The 22,394-nt window shown below is 40.3% G+C and overlaps 1 protein-coding gene across 9 annotated transcripts in view; it reads left to right on the top strand.

Annotated features, from left to right (window-relative positions):
* Positions 1-22,394, top strand: part of HECTD1 (HECT domain E3 ubiquitin protein ligase 1) — a 61,207-nt gene that overhangs the window by 24,772 nt on the left and 14,041 nt on the right. Inside the window, exons 3-32 of one of the 9 annotated variants that reach the window (XM_063439567.1) lie at positions 89-323; positions 511-738; positions 864-1,145; positions 1,231-1,501; positions 1,816-1,892; positions 1,974-2,072; positions 2,317-2,431; positions 3,314-3,488; positions 4,088-4,226; positions 4,590-4,760; positions 5,205-5,427; positions 5,633-5,896; positions 6,270-6,346; positions 6,447-6,581; positions 6,746-6,892; positions 7,877-7,971; positions 8,679-8,784; positions 8,908-9,042; positions 9,250-9,389; positions 9,600-9,923; positions 10,529-10,695; positions 10,860-11,036; positions 13,019-13,684; positions 14,136-14,354; positions 15,159-15,292; positions 15,616-15,772; positions 17,405-17,627; positions 18,515-18,569; positions 19,129-19,311; positions 22,060-22,270. In XM_063439567.1, the coding sequence (XP_063295637.1) occupies positions 89-323; positions 511-738; positions 864-1,145; positions 1,231-1,501; positions 1,816-1,892; positions 1,974-2,072; positions 2,317-2,431; positions 3,314-3,488; positions 4,088-4,226; positions 4,590-4,760; positions 5,205-5,427; positions 5,633-5,896; positions 6,270-6,346; positions 6,447-6,581; positions 6,746-6,892; positions 7,877-7,971; positions 8,679-8,784; positions 8,908-9,042; positions 9,250-9,389; positions 9,600-9,923; positions 10,529-10,695; positions 10,860-11,036; positions 13,019-13,684; positions 14,136-14,354; positions 15,159-15,292; positions 15,616-15,772; positions 17,405-17,627; positions 18,515-18,569; positions 19,129-19,311; positions 22,060-22,270 (5,630 nt within the window). Of the gene's footprint in view, positions 1-88; positions 324-510; positions 739-863; positions 1,146-1,230; positions 1,568-1,815; positions 1,893-1,973; positions 2,073-2,316; positions 2,432-3,313; positions 3,489-4,087; positions 4,227-4,589; positions 4,761-5,204; positions 5,428-5,632; positions 5,897-6,269; positions 6,347-6,446; positions 6,582-6,745; positions 6,893-7,876; positions 7,972-8,678; positions 8,785-8,907; positions 9,043-9,249; positions 9,390-9,599; positions 9,924-10,528; positions 10,696-10,859; positions 11,037-12,877; positions 13,685-14,135; positions 14,355-15,158; positions 15,293-15,570; positions 15,773-17,404; positions 17,628-18,514; positions 18,570-19,128; positions 19,312-22,059; positions 22,271-22,394 lie in introns of all 9 variants that reach the window. The other 8 variants (XM_063439566.1, XM_063439563.1, XM_063439562.1 and 5 more) reach the window with 8 other exon arrangements.

The raw sequence follows: 22,394 nt of genomic DNA, 5'->3' as shown, positions 1-22,394 counted from the left end.
ATAATTGGTAGAAATCACAATGTATTGACTTTTACAATGATGCCTTCAGTCTCCATTACACGCTCTAATTTATTTATTTGATGTCTAGATGCCCCCCTCGGACCTTCCTGCCAGCTTTATGCAAGATCTTTCTTGATGAGAGTGCACCTGACAATGTATTGGAGGTCACAGCCCGTGCCATCACCTACTACTTAGATGTGTCTGCTGAGTGCACCAGGCGCATTGTGGGAGTGGAAGGTGCGATTAAGGCCCTGTGCAACCGGCTTGTAGTAGTGGAACTCAACAACAGGACAAGCAGGGATTTGGCTGAGCAGTGTGTTAAGGTAATACATGAGATACATGTCACTGTATGGTTTCTAGGCCAAAGGGGAAAATCTATAATATTGCTGTCAAAGACTTTGTTGAAATATAGTCACAAACGTTGCATTTCTGGTGGTTTTCTTCCCTGTAAAACTATTGTCATGTTGACTGTAACAGATTGTCTGCATTTAACATCCTTCTCTCATCTAGGTATTAGAGCTAATATGTACCCGGGAGTCTGGTGCGGTGTTTGAGGCCGGAGGTCTGAACTGTGTGCTTACCTTCATCCGGGACAGTGGACATCTGGTGCATAAGGACACTCTGCACTCTGCAATGTCAGTGGTGTCACGGCTGTGTGGGAAAATGGAGCCTCAAGATGCCTCCTTAGAGACCTGTGTAGAGTCTCTCTCCAGCCTTCTAAAGCATGAAGATCACCAGGTGAGACCAGGAAAGAATACCAGAAGATTGGAAGTTGGAATTGTGTAATAGACTCTTGTGCATGTATAGTTATAAAAAAATTACAGAACTGTTGAAGTGACACATACTCCTTTAACATTCAATAGGTGTCTGATGGGGCCCTCCGTTGCTTTGCTTCTCTTGCTGATCGATTTACTCGTAGAGGTGTTGATCCTGCTCCTCTGGCACAGCATGGACTCACTGAGGAGCTCTTGTCACGTATGGCATCAGCTGGTGGCACAGTCTCTGGGCCACCGTCTGCTTGCAAGGCAGGACGTGGTACAAGTGGAGGACCTTCAACTTCTGGAGACTCAAAGATCAGCAACCAAGTCTCCACCATTGTCAGCCTTTTATCCACTCTCTGCCGTGGATCACCAGTGGTCACACATGTATGTTCTTTGAGGGGGAACAAAATAATTACTTTTGGTGAAAGTAGATGTGAATTTATTCTAAATGTATTCTAAATTTATGCAGGATTTGTTACGAGCAGAATTGCTAGATTCAATGGAGAGTGCACTACAAGGGGATGAACGGTGTGTGCTGGACACTATGCGACTTGTGGACTTACTTCTGGTGCTTCTGTTCGAGGGTCGCAAGGCTTTGCCTAAATCAAGTGCTGGATCAACAGGACGCATCCCGGGTCTGAGGCGATTGGATAGCTCAGGAGAACGGTCCCATCGTCAGCTGATTGACTGCATCCGGAGCAAGGACACTGATGCACTAATTGATGCCATTGACACAGGGGGTGTGTGTGAAGGGAGAACTGAGGCTTTTACCGGGGCTAGGGGCAAGTACCGGATAATGAAGAAATGTAGGTTGAGATGAGGTCAGACAGTTGTTTTAAAAATGGCGATATGCACCGGAGAAAGAAGTGTAGTAAACAGATGTGTTAAATGTTTGCAGTACAGAGAGTTGCTTTTCTATATTTCTATATTAATTGTATCTAAATATTGATGCCAAGGTGCTTAAGAACAATATGAGACAGGTTAATAGGGGAAAGGTCTCTGGGGCATACACTTACGTACATTTTTTTTTTTTCTTTTAAATTTCATCTTTCAGCATTTGAAGTAAATTTTATGGATGATGTTGGGCAGACTCTTCTGAACTGGGCTTCTGCTTTTGGCACTCAGGAAATGGTGAGCTGTTGAGTTAATGGTTTTCATTGCTGGAGAGAATTTGTAAGTACCTTTTGTGTGACTGTGTTTTCCCTCTTTTAGGTGGAGTTTCTTTGTGAGAGGGGTGCAGATGTGAATAGAGGTCAGAGGTCATCTTCCTTACATTATGCCGCTTGTTTTGGGAGACCTCAGGTGGCAAAGGTAAGTGTCTATGCAAGCAATAGGTGGTACCAAAATGTGGTTACTTTCATGTGAAATCTTTATTTATTTAAAAAGAGGTCCATAAGCAGCAGTCGTTAAGTGCTTGTAGAAATTCCGGCCATCAGACATGCATAGGATACTGGGCCTTTAAATATGTTACAGCCGGAACCTGTCTCTAGGGCTTGCGAATGCACTTGATCACACATGTATAGCAATGTTTCATTTTCACATCTGTTACTTGCAGACCTTACTGCGTCACGGAGCTAACCCAGATTTGCGAGATGAAGATGGAAAGACTCCTCTTGACAAAGCTCGGGAGCGTGGACACAGTGAAGTGGTGGCCATCTTGCAATCCCCAGGTCTGTACTAGGAGAACATATGTCTTGTAAAATTAACCATTTTAAAGGTACCTGCTGTTTATGACTGTTTGCATTGTCCTTCAACAATATGCACCTATAAACACCTGCTCTTTAACCCCTTAAGGACCAAACTTCTGGAATAAAAGGGAATCTTGACATGTCACACATGTCATGTGTCCTTAAGGGGTTAAAGCACCAAGGAAGTCACCCAGACCGTTGCATCTCAGTAAAGTTGTGTGTGTGTGTGTGTGTTTTTATCCCTGCAGTGTAAAACATTGCTGTCTTTGTAGAAACTGAAATGTTTCCAATGCAGGGTTAAACACACCTTTAGTGACAATCTTCCAGACAGCCACTGCAGGTGCATTTGCTGCACTGATCCACTAAAAGTCACGTGACGCGGTAGCTCATTGGAAAGCGCTGAATCCAATGCTTTCACCGTGCATGTGCAGCAGTTTTCAATGCTACTCCATTTAATTTTTTTTTAATTTTTTTTTTTTTTTTTTTTTAACGAAAAGGAGGGAAGGGAAAACCTAACTCTGCAAATAGGGCACTGTTAGGGTTAGGAATACAGGTTTGTATTCCTTGCGCTATAGTGTCTCTTCTGTGGCCATATAGCTACGGTACACAGTAGTTGTAATATCGTTGATAAACTAATTTAGTTCATACCTAAAATATGTCTAAAACAGCATATTCTTCTAATTTATCTTTGAACACATTTTATTTCATTCATTCTTCTGGTATAAATGAAAGAGACCTTATCATTCACATGTTTGATGGAATGCAGGGCCCTTTTTAAAATGCCAGTTTTACTAAAATACGATGTGCTTAATCTATGGGGAGTCTTGCCGTCACTGGTTTAATGTCATGCATTTGTTGTTTTAGGTGACTGGATGTGTCCTGTGAACAAAGGAGACGACAAGAAAAAGAAAGATTCAAACAGAGAAGAGGAGGAGTGCAATGAGCCCAAGGGTGACCCTGAAATGGCACCCATTTACCTGAAGAGGCTGCTACCTGTCTTTGCTCAGACGTTCCAGCAGACCATGTTACCATCAATCAGGTACACTTCATCATATTCTTAGAGAGGACTTGGAAATTCTGTTTATATTCCGTAACTATACGTGTTTGTATTCCTTACACTATAGTGTTCTATTAATTTTGAGATAACCGACAATTCTCACTTTAGTAAATAATCCTGAAAGTGTGAAAATCCAGGCGTTCAGAAAGTAAGGAGGCAGCGATAACAGCTGAAGTACTTCTTAAACAAACCTGTATTTCTGACTCTATAATGTTAAAAATGCTATCTGGCCCACCTTTGCATTCCCTTAAATATATTAAATCTTTCCTTTCTTCCAGTCTGCTGTGCTGGCTCGGCCCCCGATCCACCTTCTTGACTGACCTCATCAGAAGTGGTAATCTCCGCTAAACACAGTTGCTTTCCCATAGGAAAGCATTGATAAATGGCTGAGATTGGCAATTCTGATCTCTGCTAAAGAGGCAGGGCAGGGGCGGAGCCAAACACCATCCAGGCCAATCAGCATCTCCTCAAAGATGCGTTGAATCAATATATAAATCCATATTTGTATGTCTGGACTGTATGTTTACATTACTTTGTCAGTGTTGTATAATATACACAAAATGCTTTTTGTTCTGTTATAGGAAAGCCAGCTTGGCTCTCATCCGTAAGATGATTCACTTTTGCTCTGAAGCCTTGTTGAAGGAAGTTTGTGATTCGGATGCTGGACACAACCTGCCAACTGTCCTTGTAGAGATAACTGCGACAGTACTAGACCAGGAGGTGAGTACAGTTTTCTACAAAAACGGAATATATCGAATTGTAAAAGAGATCCAAAAAAAAACTCAGATTTGACTCACACAACCTTAATTTTCTTAAATGCGTTTTTAATTGAGCCTAAAAAAACTAAAATTTAATATTAAAGATTGGTTTAGAATTAGATATCATAAGACTTATTAGTGTCAGGAGAACCTAATTCTGTTTTGAGATTTAGACTAGGTGTCCATGTAAACACATTGTAACTGAAAGTTGAGTGATCTATTATCTTTTTATTTTTTGTGTGTAAAATACCTTTCGTGCACTTTGCCATGTAGCTCCAAATCCTATTTAAATTAATAAAATATATATTTTCTGTTTCTTCTACAGGACGATGATGACGGACACCTCCTGGCTTTACAGATCATCAGAGATTTGGTAGACAAAGGGGATGACCTCTTTTTGGATCAGTTAGCCCGATTAGGAGTCATCAGCAAAGTATCCACTTTAGCAGGTCCTACATCTGATGATGAGAATGAAGAGGATCCAAAGCCAGAAAAGGTGAATGCTGGTAGCCCCCCAAAATAGGTTTGCTTAAACTGTCAGGAGCACAAACATGTATTCCTGACCCTATAGTGAAAACCGACCATTTAGGTGGCTTGCCACCTCAGAATGGGTTAAAAATCGCCTTATTTGGGGAAATCCTCTGTCTTTGGTCGGAGGGCTGACCGTGAAGCCGGATTTGACATATGGTATATGCAATGTCAACTGATACAATTTAACATTAATTTATTTTGTCTTTAAAGAGTTTAACCAGAAACATTAGTGTGGTAGAAACCTATTACCTAGCATTAAAGGTGTAAGTAAAGGTGTTTTTTTTTTTTTAATAGGAAATCTAATATAGATTTGAGTATTAAAGAACGCATTTGAGGCATGGAGATAATGCTATTGTAGATGTTTATTCTAAATAAGTAAGCTAATGGTATGATTCCCCATTCCCGACAGGAGGATGAACCACAAGAAGATGCCAAAGAACTGCAGCAGGGCCGACCATACCATTGGAGGGACTGGTCGGTGATCCGCGGCAGGGACTGTTTATATATTTGGAGTGATGCTGCGGCCCTGGAGCTCTCCAATGGAAGCAATGGATGGTTCCGCTTTATTTTAGATGGCAAGCTTGCAACCATGTATTCAAGTGGGAGTCCTGAGGGAGGCTCAGATAGCTCAGGTAAGGACTGCACACATTAAAAGGAATAGTATGATTGTGCCAACTCTCTGCTGGAAAAAGCTGTATTATCCCTAAGTATGCAAAAAATGTACAGATATACCAACAAGGGATAGACCACCTCTTACAGAAATGAATTTAATTTACGAATGCACGAACAAAATCCAATATAGCCTAACATACAATGTCCTCCGTCTCCTATAAACAGAAAGCAGGAGTGAGTTCCTGGAGAAACTCCAGCGAGCACGCGGTCAGGTCAAACCTTCCACTGCCAGCCAGCCATTCCTGTCCTCTCCTGGACCCTGCAAGCTCACTGTTGGTAACTGGTCCCTCACCTGTTTAAAAGATGGAGAAATTGCCATTCACAACTCAGACGGGCAACAGGCTACTATACTGAAGGAGGACTTACCGGGCTTTGTGTTTGAGTCTAATCGGGGAACCAAGCACTCTTTCACTGCCGAAACCTCACTGGGTAGGTTTATGATAGCTGAAAAAGTTGGCTGAGATGGTGCAGACCTGTCTTTTCCTAAAGCATATGTAACTGATACCTTAGAGCAGGGGTGACCAAAAGGTAGATCTCCAGATGATCTAGAACTATAAATCCCATGATGCTTTGCATGCCTTTAGAATGAATTTTAAATGACAAAGCACCATGGGAGCTGTATTTTGAAAAAACATCTGGGGATCTATCTTTTGGGCACCCCTGTCTTTGAGCTATGTAACGGATGACTGAAAAATGACTTGTAGACAATATTTCATCTGTTTAATGCAGGACATATTTATTTCTTTTTTTAAATGTATATAACCACTACATTGCAATCACCATAACTATCTCTGTATTTCAGGATCAGAGTTTGTGACTGGCTGGACAGGAAAGAGAGGTAGAAAGCTGAAATCAAAGCTGGAGAAGACTAAGCAGAAGGTGAGTGGTTTGAATATAGATTAATAGTTGAAAAAAAACAAACTGGCATGGTTTGGGTTTTTTTTTTTTCCTTTCCTCCGCCTAACATCTTATTCTTCAGGTGCGGACAATGGCAAGAGATTTATATGACGATCATTTCAAGGCGGTGGAGAGCATGCCTCGTGGAGTGGTCGTGACACTAAGAAACATTGCAACGCAGTTGGAGTCCTCATGGGAGCTTCATACAAATAGACAGGCAAGTGTTAACAGGGACATTTATAGTGTGATACTTCCGTTTGGCAGTGCAAATGACAGTAATTGGATTTAGATTTGAAATAATTAGCAATTTTCACTAATTAAAAGGGGGTTGCTATACATATTACCACCAATTATTTAACCCAATGTTCTGTATCTCTGCAGTGTATAGAAGGGGAGAACACGTGGAGAGATCTGATGAAGACTGCACTAGAAAACCTAATTGTACTTCTGAAGGATGAAAACACGATTTCTCCGTATGAAATGTGCAGCAGTGGTCTAGTGCAATCCCTCCTCACCGTGCTTAACAATGTATGTGTTATGGCAAGATCTTGGGCTTCAGGGACAAAAAAAAGTATCAAATGCAGTTCTCGCTATAATGCTTTTATGTAGAAGAATATTAAGTGTTTATTTCTAGAACTCCAAATTGAATTCAAATGCTAACATAGCAAACCTTTTAATGTATTTATACTTTTTTTTTTTTTTTTTTTTGTCATTGAGATTATGGTTTGCAGCAATTTGCAGTTAAATGAATGAAACCCCATAGTTCCTTACCCTTGTAATGCTGGCACAAAACACATACGGTTTCCCTAAATTTCAGTGTTGGGGAATATTTGGATGGATATCTACCACCACAGAACTCGCTTGAGTTTTTAAAACTATTTTGATTGTCTGATCACCGCTTCTGACCTTTATTAGTCTTCTGTATATTAAGTTAGATATACTAAAGGGTTTCCTATTATGTTGAAGCTGTAGGTGCATTATGACTCTCTGTGATAATTAAATCCCATTTCAGAAGGTCATACGGCAATTTTTATTTTTGCCAGTTCCAATCCCAGAAACACTCACACCTTTTCTCTTCAAAGCGTCATGGTCTAATGCACTTGTAACCACAGACCATCCTGAATCTTACATTGGCTTAATCTGATTAACTTTTTCAATATTGATTTCTTTCTGCTTCTTTGCGGTTTCAATTCCACTGCTTGCCTGAACATGCGCAAAATCACTATTTTGCTAGAGACAAAAAATATAATTGACATGATATATCTTACTGGTTCCCAGTCAGTGAGGGCATTTTGAATGAAACCTATTTAAACCTAAATCTAGACACCTGTTTTATATTCTTGGCTAATCTACAGACTTGGTCTTGAAAATATGCTAGCCGTTGTCCGCTCATTGGTCTACATTTGTCAAAGACAAATGTGAAAAAGACAGAGGTATGTCACAGTTGCAGCCAGATATGGGACTCATAATTTTAGTAGGTTCTTAACACTGACCCTGTGTCTTCTTTTGCAGAGTGAAGATTTTGATAATAAACAGGATTGTGGGCAACTTGTGGAAAGACTCAATGTCTTTAAAACCGCTTTCAGTGAAAACGAGGATGACGAGAGGTATGAGGGAATTTTAAAGTATCTGCTAAACAAATCTATCCATCACACTCTTCCTTAAACTTATCACTCTATCATGCATTAAATCGATTAATTCGGCAAAGAACCTTTTTGAATCATTTTTTTTTTTTAAATGTTTGTTTTGTATTTTAACGTGTGCTGGTTAAATCGATTTTAGTTATCAAACAAATCTTTTTGTTTAAGTGAAAGCAGGGATTGCATATGGTCCAGTATTTGCTTTTATGTTTTGGTCTTAAAGGGAAATAAGCACATTTAATTCTTAGACCTAGACAAAATCATTGTGCTTTTTAAGTAAGAACAGTTAAACGCTAAGGAGATGTTTATATCATTTTATCAACTTCCCCTACATGAGTTGTATATTATGGTAATATGGTTAAAACTAATTTTTTAGTGTTTGTTGAAAAGAACATGGCAGAGTGTTTGTCTCCAAATTGTTCATATTTACTGCATTGTTTGAAATCCTCAATAAAGACTTGTGGAAAATATAAGAAAAAGAGGTGAGAATTCAGCTCCAGTTGTCCATGTAAGGGATCTATAATTTTCACAATAGGTTAGAAAAATTAAAATTAACTTTCCAACAAGATAAACTAAAAATAGGGAATTGCACAAAGTAAGGTTACAAATACATTGGCAGTACTGTAGTAATATGTGACATCTGTTTCCCCCTCCCCTCTTTTTTTTTTTTATAGCCGCCCAGCAATTGCTCTAATCAGAAAGCTAATTGCAGTGCTTGAGTCCATTGAACGCTTGCCCCTTCATCTTTATGACACACCTGGATCCAGCTACAATTTGCAGGTTTGTGAATATAAATGTATGCAGTACTGGTAATTTGTGTTTGTGTTTTTGTGTGTGTGTGTGTGTGTTTTTTTTTTTTTTTTTATACCTATTCTGCTTATTGATGTCTTTTTTTTTGTACAGATCCTGACACGGAGACTTCGGTTCCGCCTGGAGCGTGCCCCAGGAGAGACCTCTCTTATTGACCGTACTGGTCGCATGCTAAAGATGGAACCTCTGGCAACTGTAGAGTCATTAGAGCAATACTTGCTGAAGATGGTAAGTGTGAAGCTGGAAGATATTTTTATTTATTCATACTTCCACGGACAAATGTATGAATTTTTATTTTTGTAATGTACAGAATTGGGCCTAAAAGGTGGAGTTTGGTCTTCTTTCTGACAGTAAAAAGTAACCAAACTCATCACAAATTCTTTATACAGTGTACGTACTGAATACTTACCATCATCTTTGTGGCTGTCTCTGCAGGTAGCTAAGCAATGGTACGACTTTGACCGATCATCATTTGTGTTTGTCCGCAAGCTACGAGAGGGACAGAGCTGTGTCTTCCGTCACCAACATGACTTTGACGATAATGGAATCATGTATTGGATTGGGACTAATGCAAAGTAAGTAGATTTTATAGGACAGCTGCTTAAAACGAAGATCACCACAGCAAACAACCAATCAATGTATCTGTCTGTGTAACTAGTGATGTACAGCGAATTAATTATCATTTTTAGTGTTTAACGTGCCGTACAGGTGGTCTGCATATGGACTGTCCAGATAGCGTGTCCTGACATTTCATATTTAAATTTCATACTTCCTTTCTTTTATAGGACCGCATATGAATGGGTAAATCCAGCTGCTTATGGCCTAGTCGTGGTTACCTCGTCTGAAGGCAGAAACCTACCATATGGACGGCTTGAGGACATCCTAAGTCGCGACAGTTCTGCTCTTAACTGTCACACCAATGATGACAAAAGTGCCTGGTTTGCCATTGATCTTGGCTTGTGGATTGTGCCCTCTGCATACACACTGCGCCATGCCCGTGGTTATGGCCGCTCTGCACTTCGTAACTGGGTTTTCCAGGTCTCCAAGGATGGCCAGAACTGGACCACGCTATACACACATGTGGATGACTGCAGCCTGAATGAGCCTGGGTAGATAACGTTTTTTTTGTGTGTTGTTGTTTTTTTTTTTTTTTTTTTTTTTTTCCTCTTGGCTGATCAGAATGCTGTTTCAGAAACTCACATCGGTCACAAAAAATTGAAAAAAATGGGGTGGGTGGATACTACATTAACGGCATCACGCCAGAAGCCAAAGCATATGCGACAAAATCAAACTTTAAGATGAAAAGAAATGTAGGGAATAAGTTTTAATTTTAAAGACTCAAGGGAAAAAAATGTAAAGCACCTGTTTGGTATGTGTCATATTCACAGATTGAAGGGTAATTAGTCTGTTTCAAGAGATCCTGCTGTGTGCTGTCTCTGAGGATGCCAGCCTGAGGCCCACTGGCTATTTTAGAGCTAGACCGTCACAGGTTGACTCATTTGTTTGATCCTTATAGTCGGTTAAAAAAAAAGTTTGTTTTTTATGCTTTTTGTGTATTGGCTGTGATAAACCGATTTTTTTTTTTTTTTTTTTTTTTTTTTTTTCCCCAATCATTGTAACACTATAGTGATACCAAATCTGAAAAGGAAAACTATTGATACTGTTTCATATTTTGGATGATTTTGAGAGTAGTCCTTTTTTTTTCTTTCTTTAGATCCACAGCCACATGGCCACTTGACCCGGCAAAAGAGGAGAAGCAGGGCTGGAGACACATCCGTATCAAGCAGACAGGGAAGAATGCCAGTGGACAGACCCACTACCTCTCGCTGTCTGGTTTTGAGCTTTATGGCACTGTGACCGGAGTGTGTGAAGACCAGCTTGGTTAGTAATAAACACTTGGTGGTTTTGTGGTAACCCTTGGCAAGGGCTCACTGATCTATGGCTGTGGAGATCACTTTATTTTAATGCCATCTATTCCTTCACCCAATTAAAGTTAAGAACTGTATGTAAAGAATGTGATATCTGATCATCCTTCATCCCATCAGGAAAAGCAGCCAAAGAAGCAGAAGCCAACCTCCGACGTCAAAGGAGACTTGTGCGCTCCCAGGTCCTAAAATACATGGTGCCCGGTGCAAGAGTTATTCGTGGCATTGACTGGAAATGGAGAGACCAGGACGGCAGCTCGCAGGGAGAGGGCACTGTGACGGGAGAACTTCACAATGGTGAGCAAATTGACTACAACTATATTGGCTTCCCGTGCACCTACCCATAATGCTTTGTAAGCACTCACCACCACTCACAAGTGCTGAAACAATAAAACTATATGGGAACATTTTATATTTGAGTTAACGAACAATTAAAGCGGCTCAGTGGCCAGCAGCCAATCAAAATCTTAGGTTTCTTGTCTTGTGTGGACTAAGCACGGTGGGGATTGAAAGTGGGAGCAGACTTGGATCATAAAAAATGCTTGTGACAAAGTAACAGGAAGTTCATGTCAAATAAAATTTACTGTTTTCCCCCCTGCACAGCTGTAATTAACGGAAACCCCCCGCCCCCAAAGAGATTTTAAGGGATACTCCAAACCCCCTAAAGCATTTTAGCTTGTTGTGAAGACTGTCTCCTTTTCATTTTGCAAAAAGTGCAGATTTCAATAAAAAGAAATTTGCACTCCTAAAAATTCAAATCGTTACACCCCCTTGACTGTCAATCAGACAACCGGTCCTGTTACTTCCCTGTTGGCAAGCACAGTGGAGATAAACTCAAGAGGCAGCAATTTCCCAGAGCACATGTTTTGCAAAGACTTCTGTTTGAGCTGCATTGAGAAGTCTGTGATTGGACATCTGCAAAGTCTGGGCAGAGCTAAAAGGGGAAAGCTTGCAAAAGTGGTGGACACGAGATCTGAAGTCTTTGCAAGCTGTTTTTAGATAGAACTCCAATGAAAAAAATGCATAATTAAATGCATGCATGTTTTCATTTGGGGTATCTATTAGATTGGTGTTTTGATTTTTGTATGTGGGTACTGGTGTGTCCCTTAAAGAAGTAACGCAAGTTATAGAATATACTATGTTAGTGTTAATCAGCTGTCTGGTTTCAGAGCCACTTTAATTGCTCTACTATTGCTTCCGGATATGTGTTGGGCGTTTAGAAATATGAACATTTCTGTATAATGTAATGTATAATTTCTTTGTGCAGCTCTATTAAACAAGTCACACATTGCTGGGGTAACCATGTTATTGCTGTATTAACGGTTTCTGAGCTTCTCTTTCCATTTCACTCTACCTCTGCTTCCTGCATCTGTGTGGTTTCCTGCTTTGTACTGAAGGGTCTGTTTTCCAAAATCTGACATGCCTAAATTTGTATTCCAATCTTGCATAGCAATATGTATTGTGCTTTTATATGGATATATAAAATACACGCACAAACATTAGAAAACAAGTATAGTACATTTTTGGTTATTTTAGATTTAGAAGAATCAATATGAAACAAAAGATTGACCATATGTTTTTTAAATTGCTTATTGGATTGATTGAGTTTACTGCTCGGAAGAAACTGCTTTTCTTACACTTCAGTTGAAGGAGTTTATAAACAAACAAACAAACCATATCTTGAATTTGGATAATACAAATTTAATTAGTTAACTAAAAACCTTCAAAAATAAATATATAATTTTTTTTTTTTTATAAATATCTAGATTTTACTAGAAGTACTGTTGATTTGAATTTACATTATGCCACCCAAACGGCAGTCTGTAATATAGTATGGCATCGGTAGATTTATACAATCCCATAGATTTGACAGAAACACAAACTTTTTTAAAAACCTTTTTTAAACTTTTTTTTTTTTAATACAATAAATGAGTTTTGTTTGCTCGTTTAGATAAAAAATCTGCTTCCCTCTAGCTTTGTAAGTGTGCAATCTGATGCGTGATCTATTAACCCCTCTTAGATTTTGATCTCAAAGGGGTTAAATCGCCAGCTTTTTCTCTGCGTGATTCCAATCAATCCTTTTTTTTTTTTTTTTTGCTATCCGCTCTTCCATCTTACACGCTGCTATCCCTTTCCAGGCTGGATTGATGTCATATGGGATGCCGGTGGCTCTAATTCTTACCGCATGGGCGCGGAAGGAAAATTTGACCTCAAGCTGGCCCCAGGGTATGACCCTGATTCTGCAGTGTCATCCAAACCTGTTTCATCCACTGTTGCAGGCACGCCACCATCCTGGAGCAGCCTGGTGAAAAACAACTGCCCTGACAAGGCCCCTCCCCATTCCTCTTCCTCCTCAACCTGCACGGTCGCGGGGGGTGTGACTGGCTCCTGCAGCCGCAAAGGGAGCTGCAGCTCAGTCTGCAGTGTGGCAAGCAGCAGCGATATGAGTCTGAGCTGTGCCAAAACAGAGAGGAGGACAGAGGAGGCAGGCTCTGATGTTCAGCAAGATGCCATACTGGTACTGTCCTCTAACACAGCAGCCTCTGGTTCTTCTACTTGCCCCCAAGGAATGGAGACTGTCGGGGAAGGAGGAGAGCGGAAGACTGGGGAGACTCCCACCATCTCAATGGGAATGGTGAGCATAAGTTCACCGGATGTCAGTTCTGTGTCGGAACTCAGCAATAAGGAGGCAGCAGTTCCTCGCCCTCTTGGCTCCTCCGCCAGCAACCGTCTCTCTGTCAGTTCTCTGCTGGCTGCAGGGGCACCCATGAGCTCCAGTGCCAGTGTTCCGAACCTGTCCTCGCGGGAGACATCCAGTCTGGAGTCCTTTGTGAGGAGAGTTGCAAATATAGCCAGGACGAATGCCACCAACAACATGAACCTGAGCCGCAGCAGCAGTGATAACAACACCAACACTCTGGGGAGGAATGCCGTCAGCTCTGCTAGTGAGTGCCAGGGTTGGGGCCATTTAGTCTCACTGACGTGAAGCTGGGGGAAGGGTTCTAATTAACTCACAAGGAGTGGTGGGCCTTTGCTTTACACTTATACAGTAAGGGTGGCGATCATGGGAGTATTTGTAGAAGAGAAGATTCCATGTTTTGTATTGGGCAGCTGTAATTTCTAAATGGGTTACCCTGCCAGTTGGCACATGGTGAGGAACTATCTGTCTGAGCATTTAGGAGAACATGGTATTTGGGGAGTTGGGGTTAAATTTGGGTGTTTCAATGGTGGAAGGTTCATAGTTAAGATGGTTGACAGTGAATTTTATCTTCTATGTTGGGAACCAAGGGAGCAGATGTAGAGAGAAACTGGGAAAAGAGGTGCGATTGTGTTTGTGCTGTATAAGAGTTTCTACCCGCTAACGTTTACGTTTTCTCCCACCTACTGTTTCTGCAGCATCTCCGCTAATGGGTGCTCAGAGCTTCCCCAATCTCACTACAACGGGAACCACATCCACTGTTACAATGTCCACATCCAGTGTCACTAGCAGCAATGTAGCAACAGCCACAACAGGGCTTTCTGTAGGTCAGTCCCTCAGCAACACCTTGACCACCAGCCTGACCTCTACCTCCAGTGAGAGTGACACAGGACAGGAAGCAGAGTACTCCCTTTATGGTAAGTGACTTGCAGATCTATAGAGTGTTTTGTTGGCTTAGGCAAACAAGCACTCTACGCACCATAACCACTATAGCTCATTATAGTGGTTATGGTGCAAAGAGACCTTTGGTGCTGCTCCCCCTAATGTCAGCATGTGGCTTCTCTACTAGTAAAATTCAAAGTATTCAAACGTTTGACCCTTTTGAGATCCCGTTATCTTGTGTTGTGATAAAGTGCCTGTTCTTTGCAGTCAAATTGGTAGTGTCAATCTTGGAACTGTCAAAAGTGCCGTTCTTGAGGTTCACTTGCACTTGTTTAAAGCACCAGGTTCAGTTTGGGCTTTAAATGGATTCGACTTAATTGTTTACAAGTAATTTTATTTTATTTCTCTGTGTAAAATTCATTAAGGTATGTTTTTCACTAGTGCAGCAGTATTGATAATTAGGTCATTCTTAACGATTACTTATAAAGTATATAAAAAAAAAAGAATCAAAACTAAAATCACATGGTCTGATGGCAAGTATTTTCAGTGTAATACAGAATTGGCAAGGTTATTGTAAAAGGGAAACACTCTACAGCTTGCTCCCCATACACAGAGCCCTACCCTCCTTAAATGTCAGTGTCTGCTGAAATGCATCTCATTTATTTTAGTAACACTGAATGATTAACTGTTCTCTTAATTGAAATTCCCCCTATTGTCTATTTGCTGTTGTTAGGGCTGTTAACTCTATTTAGAGGCATAGAACTGAGAGAAGCCAATAATTGTAGTTGGCTCTCGGGTTCCTGTCCATTATATACAATACTCTATTCTTAATTTTATAGATTTTCTGGATAGCTGTCGAGCAAGCACTCTACTTGCTGAGCTTGATGACGATGAGGATCTTCCTGAGCCTGACGAGGAAGATGATGAAAATGAAGATGATAATCAGGAGGAGCAAGAATATGAGGAGGTCATGGTAAGTTTCCCAAGGAGGAAGTCATGGAATTGTATTGTACATTTATCACAGAAGACGCCAAATTTGAGATGGGATATATCAGAACTTCGATTTAGCTTGTGTTAAAATATTAAGGTGTGGGGGATGTTCTTACCTGTGATCAGAGAGTGTCTATTGGTGATAATTGCATGTAGGGTAGGCTGGGCTGGCATTATGTAGTGGTTGGGTGTTTTTTATTTTATATATGTGTATATAAATAAATTGTAATACCAGGGGTGTAAATGGTCTGTGATTGACAGGCATCATCCCAGAGCTGCACTGATGTGTCTTGGTGTCCTGGGCAGGAGGAAGAGGAATACGAGACAAAGGGTGGCCGTCGCAGGACCTGGGATGACGATTATGTGCTGAAGAGGCAATTTTCTGCCCTTGTCCCAGCTTTTGATCCAAGACCTGGACGAACAAATGTCCAACAGACGACCGACCTGGAGATACCAGCACCAGGTAAGCCTAAAAGTATACAGTGAATGTCCGTTAAAGAAATAGAAAAAAGATTCCCCATCTCCTTTCCCCAGCACATATTATTGTAAAGTTAGGCAAATTATATTATTTGCGGAGATATTTGAAGAGTAGTAGACTTTTTTGTTTTATAGTTTTTCCTTTTGAGTGAGGAGGAAAAAAAGGTTGATTATTTAGTGTTACATTTGGCATTTTCTGAAAGTGATCGCCTAATTCTTTCAACCCAGTCAGTTCGTATTCTGATGAAACGCAGACTGGGTCGTTTTTGCAGGGGAGGTAAATGTGTTAAAAAAAACAAAACAAAACAAAAAACCTCTAAACAAAAACAAATCTAACTCATCATGCTAGTACAACTGCAGAGAAATGCGGTGGAAGATCAGGTTTCCTTGTGCATTCACTCAGAAGTCCCTCCCGTAGTAATGCATGGATGGCACCATAGGAGTTAAATTAATTTACTTTATATGTAGAGAGACGCAAATACAAACTGAACAAAAGTTTTAAAAAAAACCAACTATTTAGTTGTCTTATTTGAGAGTTCTTCTTTAAATGCAAACTTATTTCAAACCATCAGAAATTCGCTATTAGAAAAACTATAAAATTAGGAATACAAACATGTATTCCTAACATTATTGTATTTTATTACCTATTTAGAGTTTTGTGCCTCCTAAATAAAAAATAATAAATAAATGTACGTACCTTGTTTCCAGTGCTTAGACCTTGCAGCCGCCTGCTCTGCGTCCCCTGTCGTCTCTCTGCAGGCTGACACCCCTTTGTATTGTTTGTATTATCAGAGAGAAGCATTGGGGATGCAAAGCAAGTGCTGGGTCCATCTCTTTGAGAAGAATTAGAGGACATTTGACGTCCCCATGCAATGCACAAACACAGTGAATGTCACAGAACAGTCTGACTGTTGTAAGAGTGGAAGCACCCTCTAGTGGCCGTCAGGAAGATAACCACTAGAGGTGTGTTTTTGTTTAGCTGTGAAATGTAAACATTGTTGTATCTACAATAGATGAAGTGGGCTTTGCTGGCTGTAGTGGTCCTTTTAGAAAGTGTTGTAGGTACAGAAGAATTTTGGTGTAATTGCTTAACAAATGACTGCACTGTTTAAATGGACACTCATATAGGTTTACCAACCACTGTATTTTTAATGCATTAAATACAGAATATTAAATTGCTTACTTAATCTTGCTCTTCTTTATACAACAAAACATGCTTATTAATTTCTGTTAGTGCTTGGTGACCTGCAGCATTCGTATTGGCAATGCGACTGCAAGTGGCATTTTATTTATTGAAATCCATGAATGAGAATTACTCACATTAGTCAATTGGAAATACAGGCAACTTGCATTCACTTTTGCAGTCTGTTAGTGGTATTTTTTTTTTTTTTTTTTATTCAATACAATGATCCTTGAGATTATCCTGACACACACTCCCCCATCCCAGGAGAAATGTGAGCATGTATATTGTGCCGGGTGAGATAACTGTGAAGTTGGTTATGAATTAAATGTATTGCATAAAATTGTATAACTCTTATTTGCAATGTTTAAATTTTTCACAAGAACTGCAATTTCTTTACTGTATTCCTTCTGCTAATATGTTAAATCTCCCTTACAGGTACACCCCATTCAGAGCTCCTAGAAGAAGTGGAGTGTGCACCTCCTCCGCGACTGTCACTCACTCTCAAAGTGACTGGTTTGGCAAGTGGCAGAGAAGTGGAACTCCCTCTTAGCAACTTCCGCTCCACCATATTCTACTATGTACAAAAACTCTTACAGCTTTCCTGCAATGGCTCTGTCAAATCAGACAAACTGAGACGGATCTGGGAACCCACTTACACGTACGTAGATCTGTGTTTAATTGAGGGGAATCCCCCCCCCCCCCAGTATTCGCTGCTCTCCATAGTATTGTTGCAGGTTTACATGGTGAGATTCTGAAATGCTTTGAAAAATTTAAATTATGAAATGTTTAAAGGTTCAGTCTCTCTCTCTCTCGCTCATTGCGTGTTTTAGAAAAAAAAAAAATGTGCAGCACTGGCATGTCCACAGTTTAGTGGGTATTAGATTGCTGTAGCGCCTACCTCTGGAGCCTCCTGACCCTAGTCTGTGCGCTCATTTTTTTTTGACCAGCGCAATGGCATCTGAATGGAGTGACATTAGTTACCACATTCTAATACTCCCTGACCTACACATGAAGGACTGGCTAGGAAGAAACAATAGTAACCACAGTGCATAACAAATACATTGTGACTACTGTGCCAGAGATCAGGAAAATTTCCTGTAGAGTTTTTCTGTGGAGGGGACACTTTCTAAAAAAAAAATTTAAATACGTTTTCTCATAACTTTGCTAACAATTTTGTTTGCTCAATATAGAGATGGAATTTAACTTGGTATTAAATAAACTTGTGTTGGCATTGACCGGTAAACCAGGGGTGCCCAAAAGGTAGATCCCCAGATGTTGTAAAACTACAACTCCCATGAGCATTTGCATGCATTTAGAATGACATTTAGCATGATGGGAGTTGTAGTTATAAAACCTCTGAGGATCTACCTTTTGGGCTCCCCCGCTGGAAACCAGTGTCACGAATGCCATATATCTTGGAGTAAAGAAAGGGTTAATACCCATAAACCTATATTTTCTAAACATTAATGGATGTAGTAAACATAGATTGTTTAGTCTCTGTTTTGCACTGTGTAACACACCTTTGCGATTTCATTCTTTCCCTAGGATTATGTATAGAGAAATGAAGGATTCTGATAAACAAAAGGAGTCTGGCAGAATGGTAAGATTCTCTGGCACCTCATAGAGGCTTCAAAGGGTATACATCATTTATTCTTTAGTGTATACTAGAACACTGTGCAATATCTGAAGATGGGCTTTATACTAGAGATGTTTCATCTACCTACAGATTTATAGGTTTTTCCTCTTTTTCTTTTTTTTTTTCTTTAATTGCAAACCACAAGACACTTCTGAATGCATGTATGAAAACAAGGGGTTCAGTTTGAACTTTCTTTTTAAGAACTATTATGGCATATTCTTATAGAGGTCTACAGTCTAAAAGAGCTAGACCTAGGGAGGTGACTATAAAACAGGGTGAACATATGGCAGCAGAAGTAAAGGTTTTAGACTCCTGGAACCTGTCCAACCTTGGTTTAAGCTAAATTGTGCATTTCTATTGGGATAAACAAATTTGATATTAACGGTCATCATTACTCTGCTTACAATTGGGTTTCCTGAGTCTCTCAGTAGGCTCCACAAAAGCCCTAGTGTTGCCATCACACTACATGCTGTTTCAAAAACATTAGTGACCCTCTTCCTGTTCTTGGTTATCGTTGACTCAGGGCTGCTGGTCAGTGGAACATGTGGAACAGTCCTTGGGAACTGATTCTTTGCCAAAGAACGACTTGATTACTTACCTACAGAGGAATGCTGATCCAAGCTTCCTGAGACGCTGGAAGCTCACTGGGACAAATAAGAGCATTCGAAAAAACAGAAATTGCTCCCAGCTCATTGCTGCTTACAAAGTAAGGGGGGGAATTGTATTTATTATTGGGGCAAAGCGCGTCATAAAGCAGCATTATTCTATTTTAAAGTGGTACAGAATTCTAATTTGTATGTAATGTTTGATTGCAGGGGTGTGTCTGAATGTAATGTTCACTTTTAAATGGGGATGTACATTTGCGTGAAGTATTTGTGTTTGAGTGAAGGGGTGTGTTTGTATGTAATATTTGTATTCGATTGCAGGAGTGTGCTTGTATGTTGTGCTGTTGTTTGACTGCTTGGATGTATGCACATACACTAACATATACATAATTACACAGATATTTATGCACATTAACACACAGATGCATATAAATATACTGACACATACACACACATTAATATAGACACCGACACGCGCACACACACATAGATACACGCATAGATACACATGCACCCTGACACTCACATTAATACATGCTCAAACCATGATACAGATACACACACTGACCTAAAAACACACACCCTGACTCACAGATGTGTGCGCAGACACAGAAGCACACTGACAAAGACACACACTCTTATACTCTCACACACACACACACACACACACACACACACTCACTCTCTTATACTCACTCACTCACATTCATACATACACACACTCTCATACTAACAGTCATACACATACATATACACTAACCCAGCAGAAGTGATTTTTATTTTTTAAGATTTTTTTTATTTATTTTTTTAACTCATGTGCCAGGAGGGTGCCTTGGAGTCCTGCTGCTGTGGGAGTGAGGGGGTCTGGAGCTATTCATGCTCCTCTCTCCTCATGCTGCAGTTGCCTCCTCTCCTTCCTGCGCTCTCTACCTGCCTGACGCTGGGACGATGTGAAAGGCTATCACTTCCTCCCAACCGGCCAACATTACAGGGGCTAGGTCGCGGTCTTAAAGGACAGTGCACCTGACCGGGTCCCTGTTCAGCAGTAATGATTCACCAGTGCTCTAATCATAGCACCGGGGAAACGTTCCGCGGCACCCCTGTGTGCATGTTGCGGCGCCCCAGAGCGCTGCGGCACACAGTTTGGGAACCGCTGATATATAGGGTCCCTAGGTCCTAATGCGGCCCCCTCTCTTAGTTTATTGCTAATGCTGAAGTTCCACAATATCAATTCAATCCATATTTGAATGGCCATTGTTGGCTGAGCACATAAGCTGTCACTCTTAGGCATGAGACAAAGTAAGGGACACAATTTTTGGCAAAATGTGTCAACAGAGTTTCTGCTACCACATCCAGCTATTTCTGCCTTGTTTGAGATGACTGATGGGTGCCCGTTGCCATCTGATTGCAACTGTGAGATTATCTATGGTCTCTCTTATTCATCCCCCCCCCCCCCCCCCCAAGAACTGCTTTTGTTACTTTTGCGCATGTGCTAGGGGACAGTGTGCTAGGTTTTTAAGTTTTTTTGCAATTTAGGATTTGAATCACGTTTGTTTCTGTTTATGCCGCCCTAGCCACACCTCTCACACAGCCACGTGTCCAAATAAACAATTTCGTTTTCGATCACATCTTACAGCACAGTGTGTTTCTTATTGCCTGCTCTTTTAATTGATCTTTAATAAAACCCATGAGGCTGTTGCTGACTCGAGCAAACAATAAACAGTCGGATAGCAGAAATTCTAAATTAAACAGAATGCGCATTAAGGGAAGCTAAAAATTGTAGACTGTTTTTTATTAAGTGTTTGCTTAGGGAGGATTTGTGAGTCTCACCTGGAGTGGTGTGAGTAGGGCTGCATAAACAAAGTGATTTAACTTTTAAACAGCAGAGACTTCTACAATTAGACTTATTTTGCTGGTTAGAGTGCCATTTTAAAAGTTTCAAAATTGTCACGGTTAAAAAAAATCGACTTACAATAATGCAAATGTGTTAGTTTATTTAGAAAAATTAACTTAAAATGACGTTGAGTTAAAGAAATCATTAAACAAATGCTGTAAGGGACACTGAAGTTTTATCAGTAAAAAGGGGTAGTAATTTTTCCAATTTTGGAGACTCATTTGTAGCAATAGCAAGGATTCTGTACAGGAAGAACAGTAAAACTATATGTATTCAGATTTCATTTGCTTTCACTGGCCTTTACCCATGTTGATATCAGCCTGGGTTAGATTCTCCCTCTAGGACAGGAAATTCAAATACTTTATTTGATCCGATAGTATGTGTCCTCAGCCTTAAATTATAGTCTTCAGTGGAAGAGATTGATGAACGGTAAAATAAAATTATGGTAAGCATGAATATAATTTAATATTTCTGTGGTCAGACTCTGCTGCTTTCAAATAGAGTAAAAGTGCAATTTTTAGGCCATGTGTTAAAACAGCACAAACGGTTAGGGTCACAACATTTCACGCGAAGCATTGAAAACCATGAACATTTGTGTAATAAAAATAAGTTTTGTGCCAATATATAGCACTTCATATTTTTTTGCCCTGATGCATATTTTCACAGCTTTTTTTTCTGTGCACAATGCTGTGACCCTTGCAGGTTACACACACGCACACACAGGCACACACACACACATATAGGCACACACACTTCTTTTAACACACATATAGGCACACACACACACACATACACACACTTCTTTTAACACACATATAGGCACATACACCCTTTTTAGAATAGGTAAACACACTGGAAATATATTGCAGAACGTAGGCCCTCCCCATTGTTTTTATTTGCTTTCTGTGGAGACCATAGAATTGCTCTGATCCTTTTGTTTGTTGGCTCTCTCTAGGATTTCTGTGAGAATGGCTGTAAATCTGGTGTGATGCCGGCTGCTCTCTCCACACTGCAAAGTGCTGATATCCTGATTCATGCGCGAGAGCAGGCACAAGCCAAAGCTGGCAGCGGACAGAACTCCTGTGGAGTAGAGGATGTCCTTCAGCTTTTGAGAATTCTCTACATTGTAGCAAGTGATCCCTATTCTACAAGGACCCCTCAGGAAGGTAATCAATCTGCCTTAGGAGTTTCTGTAGCAAATAAACTGGGTCCAATAAATGTCTTCACCTCCACTACTTATTTTAATCCTATTTCTATGGACTGTATACTGGACTGCGCTCCACGTTGTAT

Source organism: Pelobates fuscus, chromosome 13 (genome assembly GCF_036172605.1).
Source record: "Pelobates fuscus isolate aPelFus1 chromosome 13, aPelFus1.pri, whole genome shotgun sequence".
Classification (NCBI taxonomy): Eukaryota; Metazoa; Chordata; class Amphibia; order Anura; family Pelobatidae; genus Pelobates; species Pelobates fuscus.
This window is presented reverse-complemented; position numbering and strand designations above follow the sequence as displayed.